This window comes from Manis pentadactyla, chromosome 5 (genome assembly GCF_030020395.1).
Source record: "Manis pentadactyla isolate mManPen7 chromosome 5, mManPen7.hap1, whole genome shotgun sequence".
Lineage (NCBI taxonomy): Eukaryota > Metazoa > Chordata > Mammalia > Pholidota > Manidae > Manis > Manis pentadactyla.
Window position 1 is genome coordinate 86521310 of NC_080023.1, and position 25935 is coordinate 86547244.

Genomic DNA, 25935 nt, shown 5'->3' on the forward strand with positions numbered 1-25935 from the left:
TCTAGATGGAAGCACTCCTAAGGCTAAATAGATGTCACCAGACAAAATAAAATCACACCAAAGAAAGCAGACCAACCAAACACTAACTAAAGGCAAAAAATAAAATCAACTACTCACAAAAGCAGTCAAAGGAAACACAAAAGAGTACAGAATTAAACACCTAACATATAAAGAATGGAGGAAGAGGAATAAGAAGGGAGAGAAATAAAGAATCATTGGACTGTGTTTATAATAGCTTAATAAGCGAGTTAAGTTAGATGGTTGGATATTAAAGAAACTACCCTTTAACCTTTGGTAACCATGAATCTAAAGCCTGCAATGGCAATAAGTACATATCTATCGATAATCGCCCTAAATGTAAATGGCCTGAATGCACCAATCAAAAGACACAGAGTAAGAGAATGGATAAAAAAGCAAGATCCATCCATATGCTGCTTATAATAGACTCACCTCAAACCCAAAGACATACACAGACTAAAAGTCAAGGGAAGGCAAAAGATATTTCATGCAAACAATAGGGAGAAAAAAGCAGGTGTTGCAGTACTAGTATCAGATAAAATAGACTTCAAAACAAAGAAAGTAACAAGAGATAAAGAAGGACATTACATAATGATAAAGGGCTCAGTCCAACAAGAGGATATAACCATTATAAATATATATGCACCCAATATAGGAGCACCAACATATGTGAAACAAATACTAACAGAATTAAAGGAGGAAATAGAATGCAATTCATTCATTTTAGGAGACTTCAACACACCACTCACTACAAAGGACAGATTCACCAGACAGAAAATAAGTAAGGACACAGAGGCACTGAACAACACACTAGAACAGATGGACCTAATAGACATCTACAGAACTCTACATCCAAAAGCAGCAGGATACACATTCTTCTCAAGTGCACATGGAAAATGTTCCAGAAAAGACCATATACTAGGCCACAAAAAGAGCCTAAATACAAAAAGCTTGAAATTCTACCAACCAACTTTTCAGACCACAAAAGCATAAAACTAGAAATAAATTGTACAAAGAAAACAAAAAGGCTCAAAAACACATGGAGGCTAACAACATGCTCCAAAATAATAAATGGATCAATGACAAAATTAAAATAGAGATAAAGCAATATATGGAGGCAAATGACAACAGTAGCACAAAGCCCCAACTTCTGTGGGACACAGCGAAGGCAGTTCTAAGAGGAAAGTATATAGCAATCCAGGCCTATTTAAAGAAGGAAGAACAATCCAAAATGAATAGTCTAAAGTCACAATGATTGAAATTGGAAAAAGAAGAACAAATGACGCCCAAAGTCCGCAGAAGGAGGGACATAATAAAGACAGAGAAGAAATGAATAAAATTGAGAAGAATAAAAAATAGAAAAAAAATCAATGAAACCAAGAGCTGGTTCTTTGAGAAAATAAACAAAATAGATAAGCCCATAGCCAGACTTATTAAAAGAAAAAGAGAATCTACACACATCAACAGAATCAGAAACAAGAAAGGAAAAATCAAAATGGACCACACAGAAATAAAAAGAATCATTAGAGAATACTATGAGAATACTAAATGCTAACAAGCTGGAAAACTTAGAAGAAATGGACAACTTCTTAGAAAAATACAACCTTCCAAGTCTGACCAAGGAAGAAACAGAAAATCTAAACAGACCAATTACCAGCACTGAAATTAAATCAGTGATCAAAAAACCACCCAAGAACAAAACGCCCGGACCATATGGATACACTGCTGAATTTTATCACATACTTAGAGAAGACATTATACCCATTCTCCTTAAAGTTTTCCAAAAAATAGAAGAGGAGGGAATACTTCCAAACCCATTCTATGAAGCCAGCATCACCTTAATACCAAAACCAGGCAAAGACACTACAAAAAATGAAAATTACAGACCAATATCCCTGATGAACACAGATGCAAAAATACTTAACAAAATATTAGCAAACCAATTTCAAAAATACATCAAGAGGATCATACACCATGACCAAGTGGGATTGATCTCACGGATGCAAGGATGGTACAATATTCGAAAATCCATCAACATCATCTACCACATCCACAAGAAGAAGGACAAAAACCACATGATTATCTCCATAGATGCTGAAAAAACATTTGACAAAATTCAACATCCATTCATGATAAAAACTGTCAACAAAATGGGTATAGAGGGTAAGTACCTCAACATAAAAAAGGCCATATATGACAAACACACAGGCAACATTATACTTAACAGTGAGAAGCTGAAAGCTTTCCTTTAAGATCGGGAGCAAGACAAGGATGCCCACTCTCCCCACTTCTATTCAACATAGTACTGGAGGTCCTAGCCACAGCAGACAACACAAAGAAATAAAAGGCATCCAGACTGGCAAGAAAGAAGTTAAACTGTCCCTGTTTGCAGATGACATGATATTGTACATAAAAAAACATAAAGAATCCACTCCAAAACTACTGGATCTAACATCTGAATACAGCAAAGTTGCAGGATACAAAATTAATACACAGAAATCTGTGGCATTCCTATACACTAACAGTGAACTAGCAGAGAGAGAAATCAGGAAAACAATTCCATTCACAATAGCATCAAAAAGAATAAAATACCTAGGAATAAACCTAAAGAAGGAAGTGAAAGACCTATACTATGAAAACTACAAGGCACTCATGAGAGAAATTAAAGAAGACACCAATAGATGGAAACACATCCCATGCTCATGGATAGGAAGAATTAATATTATCAAAATGGCCATCCTGCCTAAAGCAATCTATAGATTCAATGCAATTCCTATCAAAATACCAATGGCATTCTTCAACGAACTAGAGAAAATCATCCTAAATTTCATATGGAACCACAAAAGACCCCAAATAGCCAAAGCAATCCTGAGAAAGAAGAATAAAGCAGGGGGAATTATGTTCCCCAACTTCAAGCTCTACAACAAAGCCACAGTAATCAAGACAATTTGGTACTAGCACAAGAACAGACCCATGGACCAATGGAACAGACTAGAGAGCCCTGATATAAACCCAACTATATATGGTCAATTAATATATGATAAAGGAGCCATGGACAAAGAATGGGGAAATGACAGCCTCTTCAACAGCTGGTGTAGGCAAAACTGGACAGCTACATACAAGAAAATGAAACTGGATTATTGCTTAACCCTAGACACAAAAGTAAAACCGAAATGGATTAAACACTTGAATGTACGTCATGAAACCATAAAACTCTTAGAAGACAACACAGGCAAACATATCCTAAATGTAAGCATGAGCAACTTCTTCCTGAACCCATCTCCTCAAGAAAGGAAAACAAAAGCAAAAATGAACTCATAGGACTACATCAAACTAAAACGATTTTGTACGACAAAGGATATCCTCAACAAAACAAAAAGGGATCCTACAATATGGGAGAATATATTTGTAAATGGCATATCCGATAGGGGGTTAACATCCAAAATATATAAAGAACTTACACACCTCAGCACCCAAAAAGCAAATAACCCAATTAACAAATGGGAAGAGGATATGCAGAGACGGTTCTCCAAAGAAGAAATTCAGATGGCCAACAGACACATGAAAAGATGCTCCACACATCACTAATCATCAGGGAAATGCAAATTAAAACCACAATGGGATATCACCTGACACCAGTAAGGATGGCCAGCATCGAAAAGACTAAGAAAAACAAATGCTGGTGAGGATGTGGAGAAAGGGGAACCCCCCTACACTACTGGTGGGAATGTAAGCTAGTTCAACCATTGCAGAAAACAATATGGAGGTTCCTCAAAAAAGTAAAAATAGAAATACCATTTGACCCCAGAATCACACTCCTTGGAATATACCCAAAGAATACAACTTCTCAGATTCAAAAAAACATATGCACCCCTATGTTTATCGCAGCACTTTTTACAATAGGCAAGATATGGAAGCAACCTAAGTGTCCATCTGTAGATGAATGGATAAAGAAGATGTGGTACATATATACAATGGAATATTATTCCATCATAAGAAAGAAACAAATCCTACCATTTGCAACAACATGGATGGAGCCAGAGGACATTATGCAGTGAAATACGCCAAGTGGAGAAAGACAAATGCCAAATGATTACCCTCATTTGTGGCATATAACAATGAAGCAAAACCAAAGGAACAAAGTGGCAGCAGACTAAGAGACTTCAAGAATGAACTAGTGCTTCCCAAAAGGGAGGGGTGGGGGAGGGCAGGTGGGGAGGGAGGGAGAAGGGGACAGAGGGGTATTATGTTTAGTACACATGGTGTGGGGGATCACAGGGAGAACAGTGTATCACAGAGAAGGGACATAGTGGATCTCTGGCATACTGTTGCACTGATGGACAGTGACTGCTTTGGGGTATGGGTGGTAACCACATTGTTTTTTCATGTGAAACCTTCAAAAGAGTGTATATCAATCATACCTTAATAAAAATTTAAAATGTAAAAGAAAAAAGCAGGTGTTGTAGTACTTGTATCTGACAAAATAGACTTCAAAACAAAGAAAGTAACAAGAGATAAATAAGGACATTACATAACGATAAAAGGGTCAGTCCAACAAGAGGATATAACTATTATAAATATCTGTGCACCCAACACAGGAGCACCTACATATGTGAAACAAATACTATCAGAATTAAAAGAGGAAACAGAATGCAATGCATGCATTTTAGGAGACCTCAACACACCTCTCACTACAAAGGACAGATCAACCCGACAGAAAATAAGTAAGGAAACAGAGGCACCTACATACGTGAAGCAAATACTAACAGAATTAAAGGAGGAAATAGAAAGCAATGCATTCATTCTAGGAGACTTCAACACTCCACTCACTCCAAAGGACAGATCCACCAGACAGAAAATAAGTAAGGAACAGAGGCACTGAACAACACATTAGAACAGATGGACCTAATATACATCTACAGAACTCTACATCCAAAAGCAGCAGGATACACATTCCTCTCAAGTGCACACAGAACATTTTCCAGAATAGACCACACACAGGGCCACAGAAAGAGCCTCAGTAAATTCAGAAAGATTGTAATCCTACCAATCAACTTCTCAGATCACAAAGATATTAAACTAGAAATAAATTGCACAAAGAAAACAAAAAGGCTCACAAACACATAGAGGCTTAACAACATGCTTCTAAATAATCAATGGATCAATGACCAAATTAAAATAGAGATCAAGCAATATATGGAGACCAATGAAAACAACAGCACAATGCCCCAACTTCTGTGGGACACAGAGAAGGCAGTTCTAAGTGGAAAAGTATATAGCAATCCAGGCCTATTTAAAGAAGGAAGAACAATCCCAAATGAATAGTCTAAAGTCAAAATTATTGAAACTGGAAAAAGAACAAATGAGGCCCAAAGTCCGCAGAAGGAGGGACATAATAAAGATCAGTGAAGAAATAAATAAAATTGAGAAGAATAAAACAATAGAAACAATCAATGAAACCAAGATCTGGTACTTTGAGAAAATTAAGAAAATAGATAAACCCCTAGCCAGACTTATTAAGAGAAAAAGAGAATCTACACACATAAACAGAATCAGAAATGAAAAAGGAAAAATCACAACAGACACCACAGAAATACAAAGAATCATTAGATAATACTATGAAAATCAACATGCTAAAAAACTGGATAACCTAGAAGAAATGGACAACTTTCTAGAAAAATACAACCTTCCAAGACTGACCAAGGAAGAAACAGAAAATCTAAACAGACCAATTACCAGCAACGAAATTGAATCAGTAATCAAAAAACTACCCAAAAACAAAACCCCTGGACCAGATGGATTCACCTTTGAATTTTATCCGACATTTAGAAAAGACATAATACTCATTCTCCTTAAAGTTTTCCAAAAAATAGAAGAGGAGGGAATACTTCCAAACCCATTATATGAAGCCAGCATCACTCTAATACCAAAACCAGGCAAAGACACCACAAAAAAAGAAAATTACGGACCAATACCCCTGATGAACATAGATGCAAAAATACTCAACAAAATATTAGCAAACTGAATCCAAAAATACATCAAGAGGATCATACACCATGATCAAGTGGGATTCATCACAGGGATGCAAGGATGATATAACATTTGAAAATCCATCCACATCATCCACCACATGAACAAAAAGGACAAAAACCACATGATGATCTCCATAGATGCAGAAAAAGAATTCGACAAAATTCAACATCCATTCATGATAAAAACTCAACAAAATGGGTATAGAGAGCAAGTACCTCAACATAATAATAAAGGCTATATATGACAAACCCACAGGCAACATCATACTTAACAGTGAGAAGCTGAAAGCTTTTCCTCTAAGATCAGGAACAAGACAAGGATGCCCACTGTCCCCGCTTTTATTCAACATAGTACTGGAGATTCTAGCCACAGCAATCAGACAACACAAAGAAATAAAAGGCATCCACATTGATAAGGAAGAAGTCAAACTGTCACTGTTTGCAGATGACACGATATTGTATATAAAGAACCCTAAAGAATCCATTCCAAAACTACAATATCTAATATCTGAATTCAGCAAAGTTGAAGGATACAAAATTAATACACAGAAATATGTTGCATTCCTATACACTAATGATGAACTAGCAGAGAGAGAAATCAAGAAAACAATTCCATTCACAATTGCATCAAAAAGAATAAAATACCTAGGAATAAACCTAACCAAGGAAGTGAAAGACCTGTACGCTGAAAACTACAAGACACTCTTAAGAGAAATTAAAGAGGATACTAATAAATGGAAATTCATCCCATGCTCTTGGGTAGGAAGAATATTGTCAAAATGGCCATCCTCCTAAAGCAATCTACAGATACAATGCAATCCCTATCAAAATACCAACAGCATTCTTCAATGAACTGGAACAAATAGTTCTAAAATTCATATGGAACCACAAAAGACCCTGAATAGCCAAAGCAATCCTGAGAAGGAAGAATAAAGCAAGAGGGATCTCGCTTCCCAACTTCAAGCTCTACTACAAAGCCACAGTAATCAAGATAATTTGGTACTGGCACAGGAACAGACCCATAGACCAGTGGAACAGAAAAGAGAGTCCAGATATTAACCCAAGTATATATGGTCAATGAATATATGATAAAGGAGCCATGGATATACAATGGAGGAACGACAGCCTCTTCAACAACTGGTGTTGGCAAAACTGGACAGCTACATGTAGGACAATGAAACTGGATTACTGTCTAACTCCATACAAAAAAGTAAATTCGAAATGGATCAAAGACCTGAATGTAACTCATGAAACCATAAAAGTCTTAGAAGAAAACAGAGGCAAAACTCTCTTAAATATAAACACAAGCAACTTCTTCATGAACATATTTCCTCAGGCAAAGGAAACAAAACTAAAACTGAACAAGTGGGACCATATCAAACTAAAAAGCTTCTGTACAGCAAAGGACACCCATCAGTAGAACAAAAAGGCATCCTACAGTATGGGAGAATATATTCATAAATGACATAATGATAAGGGGTTGACATCCAAAATATACAAAGAGCTCACACACTTCAACAAACAAAAAGCAAATAAGCCAATTAAAAAATGGGCAAAGGATCTGAACAGATACTTTTCCAAAGAAGAAATTCAGATGGCCAACAGAGATATGAAAAGATGCTCCACATCACTAATCATCAGAGGAATGCAAATTAAAACCACATTGAGATATCACCTCACACCAGTTAGGATGGCCACCATCCAAAAGACAAACAACAACAAATGTTGTTGGCAAGGTTGTGGAGAAAGGGGAACCCTCCTACACTGCTGGTGGGAATGTAAATTAGTTTAACCATTGTGGAAAGCAATATAGAGGTTCCTCAAAAAACTAAAAATAGAAATACCATTTGACTCAGGAATTTCACTCCTAGGAATTTACCCTAAGAATGCAAGAGCCCAGTTTGAAAAAGACATATATATGCACCCCTATGTTTATCGCAGCTCTATTTACAATAGCTAAGAAATGGAAGCAACCTAAGTGTCCATCAATAGATGAATGGATAAAGAAGATGTGATGCATATACACAAAGGAATATTATTCAGCCATAAGACGAAAATAAATCCTACCATTTGCAATAACATGGATGGAGCTAGAGGGTATTAATGCTCAGTGAAATAAGCCAGGCAGAGAAAGGCAAGTATCAAATGATTTTACTCATCTGCAAAAACTGAAGGAACAAAACAGCAGCAGACTCACAGAACCCAAGAATGGACTAACAGTTACCAAAGGGAATGGGCCTGGGGAGGATGTGTAGGAAGGGAGGGATAAGGGGGGAAAGGGGCATTACAATTAGCACACATAATGTAGGGGGGTGCACGGGGAAGACAGTACAGCACAAAGACAAGTAGTGACTCTATAGCATCTTACTACGCTGACGGACAGTGTCTGTAATGGGGTATGTGGTGGGGACTTGATAATGGGGGGAATCTAGTAACCAGAATGTTGCTCATGTAATTGTATATTAATGATACCAAAATAAAAATAGATAAATAAATAAATAATAAAGTACACCCAAAAAATCACAGTTAAGATTACAGGATGTTAGCTGGGGGGGTTAACAGCTAGCAGGGAAATAAATGGACAGACATTCAGGTCAGCATGGGAGGCATCTGCAGACGTTGGTGGATTGCTTATGTAAGATGAAAACAATGCTTCCCCTCATTGGGGGGAAAAAGCTATTCAAAGATAGCTGCCTTGATTAGCTTCGGCTGCGGAGCTCCTCACAGCTCCACCTTTTGCCTTCTTGCTTTTTCCTGCATCTTTAATAGGTGCTGAAATGCTGCAGTGAAAAGGTATCTCTGTGCATTTGACAAAACAGTAATGACAACAAGCTGAAATGCCCATGCCACAGAATGTTTAAATTCAGATATAGGATATTTTCCTGTGCTCCTACTAGAACTAAGGGATGGACTTCAGGAGCCACTTTGCAAAGAGCTAACAGCTTGGGTCGGCCAGAAGGCAGGCTCACAGTTAGTTACAGCTGTTTTCCCCTTCTTTACCAAGCACTAAGATCTCCCTGCCTACTCAGCAGGACAAAAGTCACCAGAGATGGAATCAAGACAAAACTAATGCAAAACAAAATTCTCCCCTACACAGGGATAAATTGGTAAATTCCAAGAAAAAAAAATTTACTTATGCAACCAAGGCACCTAATCGGAAGACAGATTATTCAAGGAACCTACCGACCCATGATGATATTTTCAAGGGTGAATACTGTTCTTCTGTGGGTGAAGTAATTGAAAGAAGAATGAAAAAATGACTCAAAATGAATGCAAGAAAAAAAGTGAATGAATGCATCAAAAAAGGCGCTAAGCAAGACTGACAAATTTTTGCTATGTTGTAATACCGTGTTCTCTGGACTAAGTAAGCAAAGGGCAGCAACCACCTTCAGTACAGGCCTCTGTGGGCAGGTCAGGGTCTAGCTGACAGCCACAGCCACTCCTCCGACTCAAGGCTGCATCTGCAAGAATGAGGGGCAGAGCACTTGGGCCCAGACAGCAAGCAAACGTGGCTGGGGTGGGGGAACGCAGCCTCTGTGAGTATGAAAGGGCCCAAGCGCAGGTCAAAGACCCACAGCTCACGTGTTGAAAAAGCATGTCTATGCTATTTTATTCTAACTGTGGTAACAAAAGATTAAACAAGGGAGCATTTCAACAGAATATACTTATTATATATCTGAACTTGATACACTCATGTAAGCTTATGAGAATCTCATAAAACTAGACAATCACTCCTCTCAAATAAATTCTAGGGTATAATGTGACCAATTCTTGTCAGATCACAAATATGAAAGATCTGGCATGGAGAAGACGGTCAGTAAGTGGATATATGACATATGTCTCTGTCTCTCTGTCTCACACACACACACACACACACACACACACGTGCACAAATGCACGACCACCCCACACAGAGCCTGCATTTGGGATGAGAGCATTTGCTTGTAAAAGTTCTAATCTTTGGAATTGGGGCATCCACCCCTAGCAGTTGTCTTCTCCCCATCTCCCCTCCTCACACACCTTGGAAACCCAAATTCAGCCCAGACTTTTTTTTTTTAAGTAAGTCTTATCAATGAATTGGTTTATCTTAATACCTAAAACACAAAAGCCTAAGAGATAATGGGAGTAATTCTTATTTTCCTTTAACCTCAGTATTTTTTTCAAATATAAATTTGTTTTTATTATCTTAAACATGAAGAATATGTAAAAATCATTAAGGAAGCTGAGGTGAGGGCAAAATCAAATGACCACAGGACATTGAAAAGTGTAAAAGTTTAGAAACAACAAGGACTGAGAATGCAGAAAAGAAATATACACACCCACACATATATATACAAATTAAGTTAAGTCACAGGAATTTCAAGCTGATTTTTTAAAAGTCTAACAGCCCTTTTTCTGTCATATCATATGCAATAAAACTGAGGCATTATGGTCATTTGATCTTCAGGGCTATACTCACCAATTTTAAAGTAAGAAATAATTTGAACATTCATGTCTTGCCAATGGGTTTCAGCCCCAGGCAAGTTCACTATGGATTCAATGAGACCAAAGAAATGACAGTAGAACATTCTTGGGGTGAAAGGGTTTATACCCAACTTTATTCCCACAGTGGCAGGTCAGTCCCTAGAATCCCATCCATGCAGCAAGCCGGTCTCTACCTCTGGACCTTTCTATCCCTGCAGCCGTCTCAGTCTCTGTCCTCAGTGCTGCCACCACTCCAGTCTCGTCTCTGCTCTCCTGCAGCCCTGCAGCCATGCCACCGTGTCACCCAGAGCACTGGGCAGAGCTCTTCATATAGAGTCAATAACATCGTATTGCCCACACATGTGTAGTGAGCAAGCCAACCAGGGCCAGGTGAGAATCCTGGCCATGGGAATCTTCACTTGATCCACAATTTGGAAAAGCAAAAAGATTCTCTCTTTCTAGTCTCAATAGGGAGAAAGCAGAAAGTGCCACAGAGTCAAATTAGTTTAGCCTTTCATAATGAGTTGGCTAAAATTACTAGAGATAATTTTAACTACTTTTCCTTCCATACCATAGAAACAATATAGGCTCAATTTAGAAAGAAGAGTTGACAGAAAAATAAAATACAAACTATCTGTAGTACTATTACCCAGAGATAGCCACCACTGGCATTCATTTTGACCAACCTCATTTCACACTTACGTTGTTTCAATTAATATATTTGACTTTAAATAAAAATTATATGTATGTGGTTTTTTATTATAAAATCCTTTTCTTTTAAATTTTAGTAACTCTCACAATGCCTGCCTCATAGTAGGTACCAAATGCATAATTCAGGACATATTATATTATTTTTATTATTTTCTGACTTTTAAATTCCTATTGATTTCACTGATGACTGCTGTCTTCCAAATACAAACTGAAAAAACTCTGAAAACACACCTAAAGAAAGTTCCTCTTCTAACACTTCAGTTCTATTTATTACATCAAGTAACCAAATTGAAATCTATAAAAATTAATCAAAAATACAAGAATTACTCATTACTATGCACAGGGCATATCTTCTAAATGGAACCATTTTTCTCTATATTAACATCAAAAATGTAGTTGATATGGGGAATTGATTGCACTGAATCTAAATTAAATTTTAAGCATCATTTAAATTGATTTAATTCAAATAAAATTCACCGGTCACTAGTGACTAATAAACTGAGCTCTCATGACTCATATTCAGGAAATGTTTAGCTACATATTGAAAACTTTAAATAAGAACAGTGTTACTCAAATTTCTTCAGGTAGCAGGGTAGCTAGAACTCAGCACTTTTTGCACACCACCTAAATACTGATTAGGCTTCAAAATTATTAAATAAATAAGTTTTTGCAAACAGACCCCTTCTTACTAGATTTTATATATACCTGAGAAAAATTATGGGTGGGGATGAGAGAGAATGCTCCATTATTAGATGTTAGTAGCAGGACTCCATTCAAACTCTATCTCCAAAGAACAGTTTGAGAAGCTCTAGAGAGCAATAAGCAGCCACATTTGCATGTGTGATTTAAATTAGATCCTTTAATGCCTTTTTAACATTTAAAAATGCCAGCAGTACCTAATCACCTCCTCAGTCATCAGCCATCTGATTTGCTCTTGTCTTCTGCCTTTAGAAAACAGATTTGGTTCCACGGAATAGTAATCTGAGGTCACCAGAGCCCTACGGGTAACAGAGCTCCTCTACTGACACACAACAGTCTTGCTTTCTGGTTTCATCTAATTAGGCTGGCATGGAACTGGAGCTACCATTTTAAAATGCCACTTGCCTCCACCTTCACCCTGATTTTCCTAACTTCTCAAATACTGACCTTTGTTTTCCTGAACTCTGTGGGGAAAATGGAAGTTCCTATGGCCAGGATCCTCACCTGCCCCTAAACTGCTTGATGACATAGCTGGCCTGCTGCTGGCTACAGCTTCCACACCTGTAAGCAGTGAGCTGTTACTCACTGAGTCACTGTATAAAGAGCTCTGCCCAGTAGAGGCAGAGACAGGTGGATTACAGACCTGCAGACTGCTGGATGCAGACAGGATTCTAGTGGGCGACAAACTGCAAGGAAAATAAAGCCAAACGGTCCATTTTCATCTCTCAGTCCCATTGAATTCATAGTGACCTTGCCCAGGGCTGAAACCTTCAGGCAAGACAGGCTACCACCCAGGAAGACTGCTGTGTAATCAGTTTGGTTTGGTGATTGTTTCTGTCTCCTCCCCCACCCTACCCGATGTGCAAGGGTGAGTATTCTTACTCTGTTTCTTTTCAATGAGCAACACACACAGTGCTGGGCAAAGAACTCTTACAAATATCCAACCTGTTTTTAACTGGCTCATTCACATCTGTGACATTTCTGGGGCTTATTTGATGCTCCTCCCTTGTGCATAATGTCTTCAACCAAAGCAGCAGTGCTCTTTACCTTACAAAACTTCCCTTACACCTTGTTTGCTTCCCAGTTTATTTTCAGCTCTTAACAAGGCCCTCAGAGGAGAGACTCAGCCCACAACGTGAGCAAGCCAAGCACTCAACTACAGAGGCAGCAAAAAGGGGAACAAACCAGCAGGTACGACTCTTTTAAGAAAGAATATTCAGCTTGGGAAAACTTAGAACTAATATTTCTTTCTTCCTTTGTCTCTTTTTCGCTTTCAAAATACGCTAAAATATATTTACCTACCTACTTCCCTGCTTTATGGTGTAAATTTATGATGAGTCAGTTTGTATATATTTTTCACTTTTACAAATTTAATGTGCCACAAAAGTCTTAAAAACAAGTCTCTGAAAAGTATATTTCTATAGTCAAATTATTGACCCATTTTTATAACACAGAGGAGACTCAAAAAAAGAAAAACAAGAAATCACATCTGTCATCTTACCATACGCAGGGGAAAACGTGATGTCGTCCAGGTGACATGTGTTATAGGCTTCAATTCTAACATCTTTCCAGATACCCTGAGTGGGAAAGGACGGCCCCCAGTCCCAGCTAAAGGAACACTGCTCCTGTAATTTCAAAGGGAAAAAAAGACAAATTGATTGCCATGAAATTTAAACATTAAGAAAAACCTTCTTTTAAAATATTATATATGTGTAGATTAGTTTGCTAGGGCTGTGTCTTGCCAGTGGGTTTCAGCTCTGGGCAAGTTCACTATGGATCTAATGTGACCAAAGATATGACAGAAGAATGTTCGTGGGGTGAAAGGGTTTATACCCAGCTTTATTCACACAGTGGCAGGTCAATCACTAGAATCCCGCCCACTCAGAGCGAGTCTGCATGCAGCAAACCAGTCTCTGCCTCTGGGCCCCTCTGGCCCCACAGCTGTCTCAGTCTCTGTCCTTGGCACTGTCACCACTCCAGTCTCTGCTCTCCTGCAGCCTTTCGGCTGTGCCACCATGTTGCCCAGAGCACTGGGCAGAGTCCTTTATACAGTCAATAACGATGTATTGCCCACACATGTGTAGTGACCTAGCCAACCAGGGCCAGGTGAGAATCCTGGCCACAGGAACCTTCACTTTATCCACAGGCTGCCTTAACAAAATGCCACAGATCGGGTGGCTTAAACAGCAGAAATGTCTGTTCTCACAGTCTGGAAGCTGCAAAGTCCAAGATCAAGTTGTCCAGCTTGGTTTCTTCTAAAGCCTGTCTCCCTGGCTGCAGGAGGCCCCCTCTCACTCTGCCCTCACGTGGCCTTCTGTGCACACCCGTGTGTCCCTAGTGTCTTTCTCTGTTGTCCAAATTTCCTCTTCTTGTAAGGACTTCATTCACGCCAGACTAGGGACCACCCTAATGGTCTCATTTTAACTTTATCCTTTCTTTAAAGACCTTATCTCCAAATAGGGTTACATTTTGAGCTACCAAAGATTAGGACTTCAACACACAAATCTGTGGGTATGGGGCCATACAGTTAATCCACAACAGTGTGTGTGTGTGTGTGTGTGGTGTGTCCAAAATGGCCCACACTGACTTGCTACTGGTATTAGTGCCCAAGTATAATCCCCTCCCCTTCAGTATGGGTTAGACCTAGTGAATCACTTCTAACCAACAGAATACAGCAGAGGTGATATCACTTCCAAAAGTAAATTATAAAAGGCTGCACCTTCCATTTTGGGAACCCTCTCCTGCTTCCTCTTGGCCAAGGGGGAAGGCGGCTGCCATGCTGTGAGGCAGCTCTGTGGGGAAGCTCACATGAATGAGCTTGGAAGCTGCCTGGAGGCTTGCCCATCACCATAAGTGAACTTAAGTCAAGCCTTAAGATGACTGTGGCCCTTGGTCCACAGCTTGACTGTAGCTCAACCTTGAGCCACAGGCACCCACTTAAGCCACAGTCAGGTTCCTGTCTGACAGAAACTGTGAGAATAAATGTTGCTTTAAGCTGGTAAGTTTTGGAGTAAGTCGTTACACAGCAATAGATAACTAATACAATAACTAATATATGAATCTACTCAACATAGTTAAATTTGGCAGCAATGTTCTAAGAACATAAAATCTAGTTATATACATTTATTCTTCAAAAGTCTATTACACTGAAGCAACACAATTGTTACTTAAACTTCTCCAAAACATCTCTGAACCTACCAGTGTATTTAAAAGTAATAACTACATTGTATTCAAATGTAATAACTATAAAGAATGAGAAAACAAACATATTGAAAGATAAAGATATTTATATACAGGTTTAGAAACCCCCAGCTAAACTTGCCAACCCCTATTTCCTCCAGTATGAATTCAGAAGTCCTTGTTTCTGAACTGGCAGCCCAAAACAGTTCAAAATTAAGACACTGACACAGGTGCCAGGGCAAACGTCTTATCCAATCTTATTCAGCCTGGTTACCTGTCTCTCCCTTCAGATACTCTATTTCCATATTACAAAGGTTCAAATTCAAAAGCAGGAAATGGTTCCCTTAAAATAAATCCCTTTTCAAGAAGAACTTTTCTAATTTCCACTTCTTTAAAGAAGAAAATTATTTTCAAAACATAGTTAATTTAAATGAGTTGAAGCTGTAAGTTCAACTTCTAAAAAGGAACAAACACCAGAGGAAGAACTAAGATCTTTCTAATGGAGCATTTATAGAGTACAGCCTGAGGATTTGGCCAAACTTCTTTAAGTGTTATTTCTTAAAGTCTATATTTATCTAAAACAGAAAGAAATTAGTTTCCATTAGAGAGAAAAACAAAAAATTAAAACCACTGCTTAGCATCTGCATGTGTCTAAATTCACCAGTTACATATCGGATTCCCGTGTTTGGAATGAAAACCATCTTGGGAATATTCACTAGAAAACTTTTAAGTTCGTATATGTTATCCTTTTATTAGGGATAGGGAGAAAGAGACAAATATATTCAATCTCTTATAAGACAGACTGTTTTCTCCAACAAGGGCTACAAATCATTGCTACTCATGCAACCTCTCCAAGTAAGTTTTCACTTATTCAAAAATATTTGTGAAGTGACTTCTATGTTACAGGCTAGAAGTACATCACATATAGGGACTTTTACATGGAGAACTTGAAGGGTGACTATCACTTGTGTAGTGTATTTAAAGGAGAAGGAAGTGAAAGCATCCCTTTCAGAAGGAACATGTACAAAGGCCTCAAGGTGCAAAGAAATCTGATGCTTTCCAGGATATGTAAACAGAACAATGGGAGAGGTGGGAAGAAGACTGGAAAAGTGGACATGGGCCAGACAGAGCTAAGAGCATTAGACTTTAGCCTAATGGCAATGAGAAACTGTTGAAGAGTTTTAACATGAAGGTGAGTGCTGTGGTGATTTTTGTCTGAGAAGAACATTCTGGCTGTTCCATGGAAAATTAATTGGAGGAAGTCAAGGGAGGCTGTAGGGATACCACATAGGTGGCCAGGGCAATATTTCATGCAAGAAGTTATGACAGACTGAACTCAAGCATGGAAGCAGAAATGGAGCCTGGGCAGCTTGAAGAACTATTGAAGAGGTAAGATCCACTTCATCAATAGGACTTCATAATTGACTGGAGGAAGGAAAAAAGAGAAATGGAGGTGTCTCTTGGGTGTCTGACTTGAGAACCACTGTGGACAGTGTTCCATTCAGTGAGACAGGGAGCCCTGAAAGAGGGTTTTGGTCCCACATGTGGTATTGGCCACCGTGAGCTTTAGGTTTCTGTGAATCAACCAGGTGAGGATGACAGGCAATCGAGTATGAAGTCTGGAATTGACGAGAGGTCTAAACTGACGATACAATATTAAGAGTCATTAGAAATTCAATTGGTTATTGAAGAAGTATAAAAAAAAAGAGATAGCCTAGAGAGGGTATGAGAGGAGAAAAATGTCCATAACAGACAGAGGCCTGAAAAATGGAACTTAAGAGGAGCAGGTTCATCTGGATGAAAAGACTCAGAAGGAACTCTGAGAGAGAGGTGGGAAACAAGGAAGATGGTGCAAAATATTGCTAAAAGAGTACCTGAAGCAATGGATCCCAATCCAAGGTGCACTGAAAAGGAAGCAGAGACTACAGGGGACATATTGAGGCAATGACACAAATTTGGGTACATTTAACCAAACTGGAGGAGGTGTAATTTTGACCTTAGTAGTTATATTAAGGAAACTTAAGTCCATCCAATCTAAACAGAGCCACTTAACTTAAATAATTGGAATTTATCAATGGAGGTTTTAGTAAGTGCTGAAAAGTACTTATTATCTTCACAATGAAACCAATGATTACTTTTGTTGTTAAAACTAAATGCCAATGCCTCAAAAAATTAAAAATAGAATTACCACACAATCCAGTTGTCCCACTTCTGGGTATATATCCATAAGAATTGAAAGTAGGGTCTCAAATATTTGTACCTTCATACATAGCATTATTCACAACAGCCAAAAGATGGAAGTGACCCACATGTCCAACAGTGAATGAATAAACAAAATTGTGGTATGTATATAAAATGGAATAACCCAGCCTTAAAAGGAAGGAAATTCTGACTTATATTACAACATGGATGAACTGTGAGAACATTACGCTAAATGAAATAAGCCTGTCAAACACTGTATGATTCCACTTATATAAGGGATCTAGAAGTGTCAAACTCATAGAAAGAATGGTGGTTGCCAGGAGCTAGGAGATGGGGAAATGGGGAGATATTTTTTAATGGGTGTAGAGTTTCAGTTTTATAAGATAAAAAGTTTGGGAGACTGGTTTCACAACAGTGTGAATATAGTTAATACAACTGAACTCTACACTTCAAAATGGCTAAAATGGCAAATTCTGTGATATATGTGAAAATATTTTAAATAAAAAACTCAACGTCACATAGAATATTAAGTCTACCATGTATTAGAATAAATCAGAATCATCTAGAGTGAAATCAGATGCAAGAGAAACAATCACCTTGCAGATTTTATTATCTTTTTATTAGATTTTATGAGAACCTAGCAGTAAAATATAAGAACATGTCAGTAAATATATTAACATTTGCAGAAGGCACCCCAGTAACAAGAATCACTAATAAATAAGAACCTTATAATCTGGTGAAAAACTAAATGACCTAAATGTTAAAAAGTAATTTGTAAAGTTACATCATCAGGCTTCTGTTTTTCTTCCTTTCCTGACGTTCCTGAAGTTCTGAAGTGAGCTTCAGTGAGGAAACCTAGAAAGATTCTCCACAAAAATTTCTATCTTCTGGTTCTTCCCTCAAGTTTTCAAATCCCACAGAGGGGGCAGGAAAGCCCTCAAGTCTTCAAACAAGCACTTCATATGCCAGCACATCCCACCCTCAAAGCTAAAGCACTACCCATTTTTGGAGACCATTACCTTTCGAATAAAGTTGACATGGCATTCGCCCTTCTGTACACGTGGAGGGCAGTTTGGGGGCACCTCGTACTCAGTGTGAGCTTTGCTCTGCTGGGCCGCATACAAGACTGGTGACTGGAAACTCAGCTCAATGGAGTTCACATCCCTGACCACGCTGGTAATATCAAAGTTCTGAATTAAAAGGAAAGAACAGACATAGCCTCATGTGCAAAATTTTAGATACAGGCAGAAAGATGAAAACTAGACTGGAGATCCTTAGGTTTATTTAGCCTTTTTGCATAAGGAAACACTTCTTGGAAATAGTATCACTTAATAGCTCACTCTTAGTTATAACTGAGCACATTCTCCTACCCAAATGTAGATTTCTAGGTTTCCCCTACTATTTTCACAGACAGAAGATGGTCCTAGGCAAGTAGATCAAGCAGAAAGTATCTTTAGCCCTGGAATGTCTACTCTGGCTATTTACATATAAAGCCTTAGACTGCCCAGGATTTCCTAGACGCCTCTTGACAACCTGACTCTCAGGTATGAATAGCATGTTTTCTAAGTCATAAGTTATTTTTGTTTTGAAACGTCTACCCTTGAAAGGGAAGCAGATCAGGAGATGATCTTGTAATTATCCCAGAAAGGAAGGAACATTTTCTTTTAAAATATTTTGCCAATTGTCATTTCCCATGAAACTCTGGGTCACCAAATAAAAGCGACGGGAATAGCATTTGTTGAACAGCTCCCATGTGCCGAGAACTGTGTCACTCATTTTATATAATTACATAGCTTATTAAATCCCCACAGTAACTCCACAGAGTCTATAGTGTTTCCATCATTCTGCAAACATGGAGAGAGACAGTGCTTACCCAGGGCTGCGGAGAGCATGCCTGCCTGCGCATCAACTGTACACCTTTCTCTACTCACAATAACAATGGACACAAACACATGGAAGTGGGGTTTTTTTTAACCTGATGTCATAATATACTTACATATCTTTTGAACATGTTGTCTGTTTTCCCAATAGTAACATTATTGAACAGGACTTTTGCAACTGTGTCAACACCCTCAAAAATCAAATTCACTTTTTGCCATTTGCTAAAAAAAGAAAAGATTTTTAAAACAAGACATGTAAAACATTAATGTAGATAAGTCTTTTTATTAGGAACTGATAAATATTAAAGAATAAGTAAACATGAAATAAATATAATATATATTAATAAAATATTAAAGAATAAATCTTTCACAAAAATAAACATTTTTAAAAGGCAGTTTACAGTGAAATTTTCAGACATAGTGGTTTAACACACTTTTATGTTGAGTGATCCAGCTTATCTTTCTTCATAATATTTCAATCACCATAAAATCATGGGCACACTTACAATTTCCAAATGCACTGACTTTTTTCTAGAACTTCAGGAAGTTCTTATGAGAACCACATTAAATAACAGATACAAAATGCTGTCACAAACTATTACCTTTACTGACACTACATCAGGGAACACATTAGCCAGCTAACAAGTACCTGTGAGTGAATGTTATGTGCCCAGCACTCTGCTAAGCCTTACAGGGAATTAAAACACTCTGAATTTAAGGAATCTGCAATCTGATTGACATTCAAGCCAAAAACACAAGAAACAAAAGAAAATCTCTCCATCTCTTCTACTTTGTAGTTTAGCCTTATTGGACAGACTACAAGAGCTATCAGGATTCATGTCATAAGGAAAAACTTCAAGAAGGAAACAAGAACTTATAGGATAATAGACTTTGATAATTGCTTTTGGCTTGAATGTCAATCAGATTGCAGATTCCTTAAATTCAGAGTGTTTTAATTCCCTGTAAGGCTTAGCAGAGTGCTGGGCACATAACATTCACTCACAGGTACTTGTTAGCTGGCTAATGTGTTCCCTGATGTAGTGTCAGTAAAGGTAATAGTTTGTGACAGCGTTTTGTATCTGTTATTTAATGTGGTTCTCATAAGAACTTCCTGAAGTTCTAGAAAAAAGTCAGTGCATTTGGAAATTGTGTTTTTTAAATGTGGTATCTCCATACAATAAAAAACTACTTGATAATTAAAAAAATGAAATACTGGCAAATGTGACAACATGGATGAAATTTGAAAAATTATCTAAGTGAAAGGAGCCAGTCACAGGGACTACATATTGTATGATTCCATTTCTATGTGAGTCCCAGAAGAGACAAATCCATAGAGATAGGAAATACATCAGTGGTTGCCTAGCTCTGCGACAGGGATGCAGAGGGCGAGATATTGAGAATGGAGAACCACTACGAATAGGTATGGACTTCTTTTAGGGGTGAGAAATATGTTATAAAAGTGATCATAGTGATGGTTACACAACTCTGTGAATACACTAAAAGCCACTTTAAGTGGGTGAATTGTATGGTATGTGAATTATGTCTCTATAGAGCTGCAACTTGTGTTTAATGAGTAGAAATGCCTGGGCAGAGGGTAGGCTCCGCCTCCCCCAGAGGGAGAGCAAACACCAAAGTGCTACCAGCATCATGGAGCGCTGACAGCATCGGTCACACTGGCGGGCAGAGGTCTGACTGATTCGGGTCAGGAGTGGGCGGGAGTGCTAAGGGGAGAGAGCTGGGCAGTCAGCAGGGTGGGGCAGGGAGGAGGACAAAGAGTGGTACAGGGATGGGTAACATTCAGCGGCATTTTTACAGACAAGCAGAGAAGATTGAACTTGATTTGCCAACCAAAAAGGTAGACACGGTTGCTCCTGAGTAAGAATGTCATGGTAAAATCAGTATTTTGGGAAGATGAGCCAAGTGTTTCTACATACAAAAGACTGGCGAATAAAAAGACAAGGCAAGAAATTTAGTTAGGCAGCTTCGCTAATTCCAGGCACTCACCAATAAAGGACCAGGCAAAGCTGGAAACCTGGAAATGAGGAGGAAGGGTCCGGATAAAAAGGAATGACAGGCAGAATTAACACACAGGACTCAGAAACTGAACACAGGGAAAGGAAGAAAAGGTGTGCAAGAAGACACCTAATGCAGACATTTCAAGTATGTTCTGGTAGTAAGAGCCTGGAGCGCAGGAGCGCCAGGACACTCAGCACCATATTCTTCCTGGCTTCTTTTCTCTTTCAAGGCACTGGTCATAAAAAAGGGACAGAAGAATTTTTTTTTTTTAACAATAATGGCAATAGACAAAATTGGGTTACATTCTGCTACATGGAACATTACTGAAAACTATACCATGCTTTTCCTCTTGGCCTTGACATGACAAAAGGCCAATGCCATGGTCTCAATGGCTGTAATACCACACCAAACAAATGGTGTATCTCCGATCCTACTTCACCAGTTATAAATATATACACGCTATTGATACTGGGGCACTGGGAGAAGGAAATGCAATTAAGACAATGGACTAAGTCTAGCTGATTACATTATAACCACTGGAAAAAAGTGACTGAACAAGACCTAATTTGTGACCAATGATCTATGACATCATCCTCATATATAAATCAAAACATAAATCATATATTCACTTTTAGAGTACAGAGCTTAAGTCTGACAACTCCCTGTTATGCAACCTAAGCAAACAAAACATTATCGCAGAGACAGAAACAGAAAAAAAGCTCAAATGATAAACAAGTAAGTATATAGACACTAATATATATCTATATACTCACCTAATGTCTATATATATGCATACATACCTAATGTCAAAGGGGATTTTAAATTTCTTCCTATAGGTCCAGTTATCCAAGGAAATCCATCTGTAGTTAAGGTCATTAAATCTGTAGTATGGATCCTGTTGATAAAAATTATGATAGATGATTAAATATGCAAAAACTTAAAAATTAAACAAACATGAAATAAATTATTAATGATAGCTCTTCATCACCTAAGAATTAATGAATTCTAGTATAAGCATTTCATCTGCCACCACATCCCACCCTCAAAGCTAAAGCCCCACCCATTTAAGAGTCCATTACCACTCAAAGTAGATATGGCATTTACATACTAAAAGTACTAAAATATGTTTTAAGAAAAAGTCCAACAGAGCACCTGAAATGAAAGGGCTCTGAGATGTAGATAATGCAGTTACACAAGCAAAGGGCATGGGTGGAGATTAAGATTGGCTTCCCCTGCAAGAACCCAACACAGAACCTCCAAGATACTGGCAGAGGATGCAGGACAGACAGACAGACAGACTGCCTCATCCGGGGCCCTCGCTGCACTGACAGCTGCCACAATCCCAGCTGGCCTCAAGGTGGAATGCTTCTCGGCTCCCAAAGGACTGTGCCACGCCCACTCCTTGGGTTCACTTGGCATTTCCAAAGCCATTTTTCACTCAGCTTTACAAAGTGAGGGCAGAAAGGATCCGTGCAGAGAACACGGAGGCGGCACAGAAACCATCAGACTTCAGAAATTCAGGCTGTCCATGTTATCCCAGACCAGGTCAGCAATCGACAGCCCACGGGCCGAATGCAGCTCGCGGCCTATTCCCGTATGGCCAGCAAACTGAGAAGGAACATGTATCAATAAATAAAGTCTTACTGGAGCACAGCCATGCCCCTCCCTTTACACATTATACTTTGACCTTTACTGAAAAGGGTTGCCAACCTCCACCGTAAAAGCCCAGCCTGCTGTGTGCTCACAGGTGCTGTTTCATCAGAGTGTCCAGCCCTGAGTTCTCCCAGTCACAACCCTTATGTCTTGCTTATCCTACCCATTTCCCACCCTTTACTTCCCAGACAGGGGCTCCCAGTCAGCCAGAAGGCAGAATGGAAAATCCTAAGTGAAGCTTTTTGGATCCCCTGGTTGTGCACAGCAGCGGGGCTATACAGAGTTCAAGAGGGCTTCTCCCCTTGGACGGGGCCGGGGCCAAGGGTGATTTGCTTAGAGACTGCAACTCCAGAGGGAGAAGGAAAAGCCAACTGTGTCTAAGTTCCACAGCAGTAAGGGCTGGATGACCATGTTAGCCTGGTGATGGCCAGTGGGCCACTTGCCCAGAGCACAAATCTATAAGTGGTACTACATCAGTAGGTGTGTATCACAATGGAAAGGAAGTTATCTGCCTGAAACCACTTCTGACTGGAACAAATATTTTGACAAGCTACTAAGGGAGGGAATAGTTCATGAGATTTAAAAACAACAGATAACAAACTGACTTTTAAGGTCTAACTAACAGTGAGGTTTTATTCTGCTGAACAGGGTGCGCCAGGCCCAGACAACTTGCTTCTTTTTCTGCTCTTCCCACCAAACAGAACTCAGCCTCTCCAATGAATAAACACAGAATAAATACTTAAGGACCCACATTTGAAGAGACACGAATAACTGGTGTGCCCATGTGTTTGCACCCAGCCTTATTTATAACTCTACACAGTAGACTTACTCCAGTGCAGTTAAAAATACCATGAGAGGGAAGGTGTGAAGGCTAACGCAGTTGCAACATGCCACTCTGTTAAGCCTTAGGGCTGCCTGATGATCTGGCTCCCAGGGCTCCAGTACCCTGCCTGTCTCCCTGAGACTTAAAGGAAGCTGCATGTTGAGTTCAGGAGGGCAAGCTTCTGAGAGGATTTTTCTAGCCAAACAGTATTTGGAGGTTAAATTTTCCCTTACTTGAAAGAAGCCATAATGAGAAGCCTACACTGATTCCAACTACATGATGCTCTGGAAAAGGCAAAAAGATGGAGACAGTTAAAGGATCAGTGGTTGCCAAGGATGCAGGAGGAGAGAAGGATGAACCAGCAGAGGAAACAAGATTTTTAGAGCATGAAACTACTCAAAATACATGTCATTGTACATTTGTCAAATGCATATAAGTGCACCACCAAGAGTGAACGCTATGTAAACTGTAGATCTGGGGTGAATATGATGCATCCATGTGGGTTCCTTGATGGGAAGAGAAGCAGCACTCTGCTGGGGATGTTGATCATGAGCGCCTGCACGTGTGTGGGAACATATGAGAATTATCTGTACTTTCTAATCAATTTTGCTGTGAATCTAAAATTGCTCCCAAAAATAGTCTACTAAAAAAGTTTCTCTTACTAAGGGAAAATATCTTACTCTCCATAAAGTAAAAGTTGCAGAGGCTTAGCTTACATTTCTACTAACCATTCCAAATGCTAAGCAACCAACTTAATTCAGTTCTGGATTGGTCTGACCCCCTTTGCCAATATTAAAATCATGACTCCTGTTTAAAGCAAAGAGCAGCTCAGCAGCTGTCTGAGAGCAAGGACCCATGCAAATCGCTGAGTTGCTAAGCAAACCCATGAACCCTAAAAACAGTAACAGTATCTATTATTTGTTGACCCTATATATACCAGCCTCCAAGACAGGCACTCATACAATCTTCAATACAAGTATGTGCAGTAAATATCATTTTATACAGGAAGAAACTAAAACTCCAAAATATGAAGCTACTTTCTGACCTGATAAGGGAGGTATTACCATCACTCCCATCTACTAATGGAGTCCAAGGCTCAAAGCCAACTGGCTAATAAGTGGCAGAGCACTGACTCAGACCCAGGAAATTCAGCCCTAGAGTCTATATATTACCTAGAGTCTAATATTACCTAATATTGCCGTCAGTGTCACAAAGGCCATTAATAGTTACAATGTCAAGTGCTACCTACCGAATGGAAGAGATAAACATGTTATGTGGGGCCTGAGCTAATTATTTGTAATTGATATTTACCATATTTACTGTATTATCAACAAACTATGTGTCATCAGATGATGCAAATGGCAATTATCAGTCTCATTTTCTCTGTAAGCTTCTGCACTTCATCTATTTTACCTGCCTATCTGTATTAGCCTCCTTAACCAGGTGTAGTTTTCCACTCCCCCAGTTCTGGTTCAGTCCAATTTGATTCTATTGCAGAAACAATTGCTTCAAATGCAGTTAAATGGAAAAAAGGACGTCTTTGTAATTGTTTCATTTACAGATATTGTTTTCCTGGACACACAGGCAAAAAAATAAAGTGTAGGAAGACATTTATTTGAAAACAAGCAAAATTAAACAATATACCAAGATACACAGATATTTGGTAAAACCTTTATTTGTAAAAAGAGAATAATAATTCAGGATAGTAGTTACCTTGGGGGAGGCAGGCAATGGGGTGGGCGGACAAGGTGCCTGCAGTGGCACTGGGCATGCGCAGGCCAATAAGCTAGACCCTAATGGCATGGGTATTCATTTAATTACTGATCTTAAAAATCACAAACACACATGTGCATGTAATTTTCCATGTATTGAGTACTATATAATAAAAAAAAGAAAAAAATATTAACGGGAAGGTAAGCTACTCTAAATTTCACAGGGGCAGTTACGTGTTCCAGTCTGAAGAAGCTGTGCTCTCCCAGGCTCAGTCTCTTCATATGAGCTTCAGCTAGGATTCTTCCGTCAGAGGGCACATAGGAACGAGATCTCAAGCTCCTGAGTCAGTCAGGACATTTTGGTTGGCCTTAATATCTATTTTGCGAAAATCCTGAAGCTTAGTCAATACTGCTTCCCATCCAATACAGCTTTAGGTGAAAAGGGGTTTGTTTAAGGAAACTCATTATCTGACCAAAGAAGATTTAAAAGGAGAAACAAGACAGTTTTCTTCACCCACTCATAAGGGCCAGACTAGAACTCATGA

The 25935-nt window shown here is 38.9% G+C and overlaps 1 protein-coding gene across 2 annotated transcripts in view; it reads right to left on the reverse strand.

Annotated features, from left to right (window-relative positions):
• MANBA (mannosidase beta) overlaps positions 1 to 25935 on the reverse strand; it is a 124544-nt gene that overhangs the window by 87380 nt on the left and 11229 nt on the right. For both annotated transcript variants that reach the window (XM_057502476.1, XM_036879205.2), the window contains exons 2-5: positions 22003 to 22097; positions 19303 to 19408; positions 18326 to 18496; positions 13426 to 13549 (exon numbers count right to left, since the gene is read on the reverse strand). In XM_057502476.1, the coding sequence (XP_057358459.1) occupies positions 13426 to 13549; positions 18326 to 18496; positions 19303 to 19408; positions 22003 to 22097 (496 nt within the window). The remainder of the gene's footprint in view (positions 1 to 13425; positions 13550 to 18325; positions 18497 to 19302; positions 19409 to 22002; positions 22098 to 25935) is intronic.